General features: G+C 44.6%; 1 protein-coding gene across 2 annotated transcripts in view; it reads left to right on the top strand.

Moving 5' to 3' along the window:
- The first annotated feature begins 2,976 nt into the window (after positions 1 to 2,976).
- The window catches only part of LOC133134776 (E3 ubiquitin/ISG15 ligase TRIM25-like), a 10,149-nt gene continuing 4,029 nt past the window's right edge, over positions 2,977 to 9,096 (top strand). The window contains exons 1-4 of one of the 2 annotated variants that reach the window (XM_061251162.1): positions 2,977 to 3,591; positions 4,612 to 4,664; positions 5,822 to 6,205; positions 8,268 to 8,363. In XM_061251162.1, coding sequence (XP_061107146.1) covers positions 4,653 to 4,664; positions 5,822 to 6,205; positions 8,268 to 8,363 — 492 coding nt within the window. In that variant the 5' untranslated portion in view covers positions 2,977 to 3,591; positions 4,612 to 4,652. Of the gene's footprint in view, positions 3,592 to 4,611; positions 4,665 to 5,603; positions 6,206 to 8,267; positions 8,364 to 9,096 lie in introns of those variants that run through there. The other variant, XM_061251161.1, reaches the window with a different exon arrangement.

Below are 9,096 nucleotides of genomic sequence, written 5' to 3'. Positions count from 1 at the left end.
TGTAATACAGCACCACGCCCTATACTACATTAACACTGACCAGTGTAATACAGCACCACGCCCCATACTACATTAACACTGACCAGTGTATTATAGCACCACGCCCTATACTACATTAACACTGACCAGTGTAATACAGCACCACGCCCTATACTACATTAACACTGACCAGTGTAATACAGCACCACGCCCTATACTACATTAACACTGACCAGTGTATTATAGCACCATGCCCTATACTACATTAACACTGACCAGTGTAATATAGCACCACGCCCTATACTACATTAACACTGACCAGTGTAATACAGCACCACGCCCTATACTACATTAACACTGACCAGTGTAATACAGCACCACGCCCTATACTACATTAACACTGACCAGTGTAATACAGCACCACGCCCTATACTACATTAACACTGACCAGTGTAATACAGCACCACGCCCTATACTACATTAACACTGACCAGTGTAATACAGCACCACGCCCTATACTACATTAACACTGACCAGTGTAATACAGCACCACGCCCTATACTACATTAACACTGACCAGTGTAATACAGCACCACGCCCTATACTACATTAACACTGACCAGTGTAATACAGCACCACGCCCTATACTACATTAACACTGTTGTTTTATGGTCACTCATTACATTACATGGCATTTAGCAGACGCTCTTATCCAGAGCGACGTACAACAAAGTGCAGATCAAACACAAGTACAAGTGTGAAGAGGACCTGAGAGGACAGTACAGTTCCGAGTCCTAGTGTAACCAACAATACAATAGCCAATACAAAAAACAACAATATCTAAACTATATAAGTGCCATTACAGTCTGTGGCATATATAAGGCTGATCATGGTGGTGAGTTAGGGAGGGAAAGCTGCAGCCTGAAGAGATGAGTCTTCAGTCTGAGCCGCTCTGACATCATTCCACCACTGTGTCCAAGGGACATGGAAGCCTCTCGGGACAGCAAACCTGAGCAAAATGGACTTGCTTTCGTCTTTACTATTTCTCTGTTTTTTAAATCCACCTTTGTTTCCTTGGATTAGATACTGATTTTGTAAAGTTTTGTAAAGTATTTCTTATTTTTGTTATCATTTTCAGATCACTTTTTCTTAAAGTTTGTTTTCATTCTTTTGATGTCTTTGTCTCATTAGTTTAAGTCCCTGTTTAAATGATTATTTTGTGTTAATCAGTGTGTTTCAATTTTAAAGAATTTTTAAAGAATTTTAAAATGTAAAGAAATCTAAAAAACCAATAAAACCACATTCCACCACTGTGGGACCAGGACAGACAGCAGTCGTGAGCGTGAAGTGCAGGTGTGGCGAGGGGGGGGCGCCAGACTGCATGAGGTGGCAGAACGGAGGGGTCTTGCTGGTGTATAGGTCTTGATGAGGGATCATTCATTCATTCATTCATTATCCTAACCCGCTTATCCTGAACAGGGTCGCAGGGGGGCTGGAGCCTATCCCAGCATACATTGGGTGAAAGGCAGGAATACACCCTGGACAGGTCGCCAGTCCATCGCAGGGCACACACACCATTCACTCACACACTCATATCTATGGGCAATTTAGACTCTCCAATCAGCCTAACCTGCATGTCTTTGGACTGTGGGAGGAAACCGGAGTACCCGGAGGAAACCCACGCAGACACGGGGAGAACATGCAAACTCCACACAGAGAGGCCCCGGCCGACAGGGATTCAAACCCAGGACCGCCTTGCTGTGAGGCGGCAGTGCTACCCACTGCACTATCCATGCCGCCTGTTTTATGGTCATTTGGGAAATATTTCCTTCCTTTTTAAGTGTTCATAAATCATGTTCAGCGGGGTAGACATGTTGTCACTGGAAGCTACCTTTGGGGAACATCTGCACTTTGATTAACTACCTTTGCACTTGGGTTTGCATTATCAATCTCTGTGGATTACAGAATGCTGCAAAATACCAGTAAAGTAATGAAGAATGAACTGAACATTATATATCGTCATTACTAAGCACTGCCACATACACAATCAGTTATTTGGCTATCTAATGGCTAATGGCTATCCTATTGCTTCAAGGTTAATTAAGCCGCACTAAGCAGAGATGCTTGTACAATAAACATGCCATACAATGTGCTGGGCGCCTGACCACTCATATGCATGATGAAGGTCTGAAATAAACATAATCTGAAGAGCATGTTGTTAATGTGAATGTATCCAGAACAACGGAGCAGCACTTCCGATGACACCGGAATAGGATTACCGCAGCGCTGGAACAATAACCTCAGCAGGCTACTGTAGGGCTGGGCGATAAAACGATGATGAAAAACAATTTGAAATTGAGCACAAAACCCCTGTGTATGCTGGTTTTCGTTGCGATCAAATAAATTAACTGCTTGATAAAATTTTCTTAATTCGGTGCTTGAAGAATAAAATTAGCATGTTCACATTGTGCCTACTGCACCATCTTGCAAACAATTGCATAAGAAGACGTAAAAAATAAAAGACTGAAGTTAACTAATAGGCTCATAATTCGGTAGATATACATGTGTTTAATTTCATTTTTTCCCTCTTAAACGTTAGTGCAAGTTTGCCTTGTTATCATTTGCTTTGTTTCTTTTTTCATGGTCTTTCAAATGGTTCGTTTTGGTGGCCAGGTGTCCAAGCTTTTGCAAATTACGAGCCTATTGATTCACCTCGATCTCAAATTTCTACATTTATTTTTTTAAACACCTCTTTTGTAATATGGCACGATATGCACAATCTGAATATGGAACTTTTATTATTCGTGTCGTTCATAGCGTGGTGATATGACGTGGTTTAGATGGTAAATAATCAGTCTTACAAGTAAAACATTGAATTAAGAAATATTAGCTGCTTGTTAAAAAACGGGGATTGCAATTGTCGTTGGAACAAAAAGCAGCATACACAAGTGGGGACCGAGTTTTGGAACCACTGCGGTACTTCCCCGATATAGGCCAGCTGACCAGTGAGAACCACTTGTTTAACTAGCTGTAAGGCGTGGCTCTCTTCGATCGTCCCGTTCATCGGATTTGTTCTCAAAAGCGACCCGCAGTCTCCACAGCAACAGAAAGAGAAAGAGCCCTTGGGCTTCAGTCCGTCAGGCGGGAGCGGCAAGTAGGCGTTGAGGAAAACCTCTCCTCCAGCGGAATACCTTCGGAAACGTACTACGCGTCCCCAAACCTGCGTATGAAATGACTGTGCGCGGCAATCGCTGACTGAGTTACACGGCTGCGACTCTCGTGTTTGCGCCACCCATTTCTGAATCTGCAACTTCCGCTTAGGAAAGCGCCCCCAAAAAACGATCTGAGGTCAGCGGATCCATCCGCAATCCCAGCTACTGCCATTTTCCGGCAATGCTGGATGGTGAACCAGAATCAGCGATGATCAGCGGCCGGCGGCTACACCCTGCACTCGCGTGTATTGCCGCGATTCGGCGTCACGTGATGCGCGATGACAGCGCAGCTCACCTGTAGTTTCCGTGGAGAGCGCAGATCTTCCTCAGCCTGGACCGAATGTAAACACGGATCCGCAGAGACAGAAAGAGGAACTCGGGTTCGGCGTTAGTGCAGACGGTAAGGAACGGCCCGGTCCGTTGTTTCAATACGCTGAGCCTACGCGTGTCTGAAGCTAAGGCTGCTATTTCACAAAAATAATATATTTTGCTGTATGCATCCTGATATGTTTTTGGTATTGATGCTGGAACGATGGAGCACCAAGCTGGAGCTAGTTGTTTTTAAATGGTTTAATTTAAGTTTTGATTTTTATTGGATTGAATCTAAACGTTTTTAGATTCAAATTTGTATTTTAGTTAATATAATAATTATTGTGTGTTTCTGTGGCGAGTGAGTCCGTGTTAGGGGTAAGTCCCCAAACCTGTATCGTTAGTGATTACTGATAGTCGACTCAATCGGCTGAGGGGAAAAAAGGCATTCTTTACACACCTACATTGCCAACCACTAACCATTTTCTATCTGTTATTCTAGATTGTTTTTTTCATATTCCATTACTATTATGAAGGCTTGTAGAGATGCTGCACAACAACTGTAATGCCTTTCCTATGACCGGTCTGAAAGCAGTTCAGACCTGTCAGACGCGTTCTCAGTTCATTTACAATCATAATGGAAACAAACAAAATCATGCTAAATCAGGTGTAATCGAAGCACAACGGAATCCCACAGGTAATTCAAAGACACGTTCCATGCACGCCGTCTGTACACTTGAGCTAATACAGGGTACACTGTTCCGCTTTCCCCAGTCACCTGTAACTCTCACCTGATTAGCACAGCCAGGCTCATCTGTCACCTGCAATCAAATGGCCTGGTAAAACGGAACAATAGCATAAGCATCAATTAAGAATATTCGTCAAGAGCTGATCACAATATGATACGAGCACATAATTAATTTCAGCAAAACATCAAACTTCAAAACGGCTACAAAAACAGCTCTAACTGCTTCGTCACGACTAATGTTTGTGTTTCTCGTTCATGTTATTTTCCTGGGTAAATTACGTCATGTCATCAGTATCGTATCATTACAGCTGAAAATGGAGGACTTGCTAAAAATATGTTCTTATGTTCGAAAATTAATTTCAGGGTCATTGTTTCCAGTTACAAGCTTTGCCAGGGGTGTCATCATGAACGAACGGGTAAGGAACGTAACCTAATTGTATCACTTTCTATATTTTTCTACAATGAAGAGCGCTTTGCAAATAGGCTGAACATGTATTTATTATCGGTGCTGTTGCTGTTGCCTAGTAAACTAAAGCCTGTTGGCACAGGAGGCTACGGTTAGTGCCTAACGGTAGTTTTCAGGAACGTTAAAAGAAAACGCAGGCTTTATAGTAGAAGACCAATACTATTCATGTATTTAATTAACCTGAACATTTACAGTGCCGTTTTTCTGGCAAGAAAAATAACACATGACCATCGATAACTAGATGTGGATCGACGATATAATCAATCGTTGATTCACGATCGGATCGATTATCGTTTCATCCCTGGTGTTCCTGTGTGCATCATACTGCAGGCACAGCCTTTTGTCAATGTGTGTGTGTGTGTGTGTGTGTGTGTGTGTGTGAGAGAGAGAGAGTGAGCCAGTGAGCGAGTGTTGGGAATGTGAGAGTCATTCAGTCTCATGAGCTGTGTGGACTACAGGGAACACAAACACATTGACCTTTGACCCCTTTCTGTAGTCAGCTGTTTTCTGTGCGCGCGTGTGTGTGTGTGTGTACATTTGTGTACATGTGCACGTCTAAATTAAATTATCTCATTATCTCCTCATTTGTATTTCAGTGTGCTCTGTGAACACTGTAGATTTCTCCCAATCACTGCCTCACACTGCTGATCATTTTACTGAGAGAGAGAGAGAGAGAGAGACATTTTATTTTATTGTGACAACTAAAAGAGGAGATACAAATCACAAGTCACCCAAACATTTCAAATATATACATTTGAAAAGACAAGACAAGAGAGGCAGAGAGAGAGAGAAAGAGAGGGGGAGAGACAGGAGAGAGACAGAGAGAAAGAGGGGGTAAAGAGTGAGAGAGAGACAGAGAGGAAGAGGGGGAAGAGAGAGAGAGAGAGAGAGAGAGACTCAGGCTGCATGGCAGGGCCCGCGGAGGAGAGTGTTCTGGAGGGGGAGCTGACCTGCCCGGTGTGTCTGGAGCTGTTCAGAGACCCCCACCTGCTGCCCTGTGGGCACAACCTGTGCCTGGCGTGTGTGGGGGGGCTGCGGGGGCGGGGGGGGGGCAGGATGCGCTGCCCTGAGTGCAGAGAGAGCATGCGCTGCTCCGCCCCCCTGCAGAGGAACTACCGCCTGGCCAACATCGCCGAGGACTACCGTCAGCGCGGCCGGCCCCGCCCCGTGCCCGCCCCCAGCCCCGCCCCCGTGCCCTGTGACCTCTGCTGCCCGGGCGACGCAGCGGGGGCGGTGAAGACCTGCCTGCAGTGTGAGGTGTCTATGTGTGCGGAACACCTGCGGCCTCACCTGGAGCGGCCCGCCTTCCGCACCCACCCCCTCGCCCAGCCGCTGGGAGACGCCCGCCAGCGCAAGTGCCCCGCCCACGACGAGCTGTACCGCTACTACTGCCCGCAGGACCGCGCCCTGCTGTGCCAGGCCTGCACCATCGAGGGCCAGCACGCCGGGCACGGCCTCCAGACCCTGAAGAACACCATGAGAGACCTGAAGGTCCGCCCTCCCATGAGCCACATGGCCCATAATGCACCAGTACAGCACACGGTACCCACAATGCATCAGTGCAGCACGTTTCCCACAATGCATCAGTGCAGCACGTTACCCACAATGCATTAGTACAGCACACATGAGCCATAATGCATTACTACAGCACATGTTACCCACAATGCATCAGCACAGCACACATTACCCATAATGCATTAGTACAGCACACATTTCCCATAATGCATTAGTACAGCACACGTTACCCATAATGCATCAGACCTCACTTCATAAAGTGCAATAGGTGAATCACTCTGCTTAATAGCTTGGGGCAGATTCTAATTGGAATATTTAGTCTGAAAAGTTGTCTCTTGCATATATTGTTCTTCAAGGTTTTCTTGTAATGTATTTACTTTCATGCAAAAACTCCCAGATTCAGTAATTATCAGACCCAGGTAAGTATAATTCAGAGGGCAATTTCTACCTACAGTTAATCTGTGTTCCTCATGATCTTTCTGCTAAATTTAGGTGAGTGGGCCCTGGCAGTATTGCTGAAACCGATCCAGATGTTGCTGTAATGTTGCTGTAACGTTGCTGTACCCTGTAATCTGTATATCTAATGTTCTGTGGGTGACAGCAGGACCTGGTCATCTGCACAGACAAAACATTTAACCTCTTTGTTCACAGTGTGAGAACAGAAGCTGCCGACTGTTCCAGAAACACTGCTCACTCAGTAATGTATACGTGTACTGAACAATGCTGGACTGAGCTTACAGCCCTGTCAACTCAACGTCCACCGTACACTTTTCTGTGTACATACATTCAAATATGTCATAAACATTACCTACTACACCATTTTAATAATTTTATAGAATAGGCCTTAATATTAGTGCAGAAAAGCACCAAATTATTTTTTTTAAGTCAAAGAAACTTTTTTTTTCTCTCTCTCTCTCTCCCTCTCTCTCTCTCTCCTCTCCCTCCCTCTCTCTCTCTCAAATTCAAATTCAAATTGCTTTATTGGCATGACAAAATTTGCATTTTTATTGCCAAAGCAAGGCAAGGAACATGTTAAAACAGATGAAAATAACACAATAATATGATTATATAAAAAATTAAAAAAATTAAAAAAACAGGATAATAATTAACAATAATAAATCTATATATCCATATATATACACATATATACATGCACATGCGTATTCATACACACGTATATACACATACATACACACATGCATATAATTAGACAGAAATTTTTCTAACATACTAATAACAAGCTAATCTAATAATAACAGTTTATATATTCAATATGTGTGTGTGTGTGAGTGTGAGTGTGTGTGTGTGTGTGTGAGTGTGAGTGTGAGTGTGTGTGTGTGTGTGTGTGTGTGTGTTTGTGAATTGTAGAATTGTATGTTTTGTCACTCACTGTCTCTGAGTATGTGACATTCAGACACATATTTTACTGCAATATGTGCAGTTGGTCCCTCCCCCAAGACAATCGGCAGTTGGTTGCTCTCTTCTAGATGGAGAAAGTTGGGGATATGTTTTTTAAATTTATTAAAATATTTTTCTCTGATATTTTTGTATTTTTCACATTTTAGAAGGAAGTGCATCTCCGTTTCAACCTCACCTGTCATACAGTGACCACATATCCTCTGTTCTTTTGGTAGCCAGGACTTTTTATGTCTACCTTTTTCAATGGCTAGGTTGTGGTCACTGAGTCTGTACTTGGTAAGGAGTCGTCTCTGCTTCCTGTCTCGGACAGTTACAAGATATTCAGCCAATTTGTATTCTCGTTTTAGGGCCAGGTAGCAAGTAAGCTTGTTTTGTGTTTGGGTTTTGTTGTTCCAATGTTCCAGATAAATGGTTTTATTTTGTTTAGCAATTTGGTTTATTCTGATTTGTGTTTGTGAAGCAGTGCTGGTCTGAGAGATGTTCTTGTTAGATGTGAGATGATTAGTTAGTCTCTCTCTCTCTCTCTCTCTCTCTCTCTCTCTCTCTCTCTCTCTCTCTCGCTCTCTCTCTCTCTCTCTCTCTCTCCTCTCTCGTCTCTCTCTCTCTCTCTCTCTCTCAGGAGGCTCTGCAGGTACAGGGGCAGAGGCTGAACAGGAGGATTTCTCGCTCAGAGAAGTTCCTACAGCTGCGTGCTGATGCTGAGCGTGATAGCCAGGTGAGTGTGAGTGTGATAGCCAGGTGAGTGTGATAGCCAGGTGAGTGTGAGTGTGATAGCCAGGAGAGTGTGATAGCCAGGTGAGTGTGAGTGTGATAGCCAGGTGAGTGAGAGTGTGATAGCCAGGTGAGTGAGAGTGTTATAGCCAGGTGAGTGTGATAGCCAGGTGAGTGAGATAGCCAGGTGAGTGTGAGTGTGATAGCCAGGTGAGTGAGAGTGTGATAGCCAGGTGAGTGAGAGTGTGATAGCCAGGTGAGTGAGAGTGTGATAGCCAGGTGAGTGAGAGTGTGATAGCCAGGTGAGTGAGAGTGTGATAGCCAGGTGAGTGAGAGTGTGATAGCCAGGTGAGTGTGACTGTGATAGCCAGGTGAGTGAGAGTGTGATAGCCAGGTGAGTGTGATAGCCAGGTGAGTGAGAGTGTGATAGCCAGGTGAGTGAGAGTGTGATAGCCAGGTGAGCGAGAGTGTGATAGCCAGGTGAGTGTGAGTGTGATAGCCAGGTGAGTGAGAGTGTGATAGCCAGGTGAGTGTGAGTGTGATAGCCAGGTGAGTGAGAGTGTGATAGCCAGGTGAGTGTGAGTGTGATAGCCAGGTGAGTGTGATAGCCAGGTGAGTGTGATAGCCAGGTGAGTGAGAGTGTGATAGCCAGGTGAGTGTGATAGCCAGGTGAGTGTGATAGCCAGGTGAGTGAGAGTGTGATAGCCAGGTGAGTGTGATAGCCAGGTGAGTGAGTG

Source organism: Conger conger, chromosome 8 (assembly GCF_963514075.1).
Source record: "Conger conger chromosome 8, fConCon1.1, whole genome shotgun sequence".
Taxonomy (NCBI): domain Eukaryota; kingdom Metazoa; phylum Chordata; class Actinopteri; order Anguilliformes; family Congridae; genus Conger; species Conger conger.
This window is presented reverse-complemented; position numbering and strand designations above follow the sequence as displayed.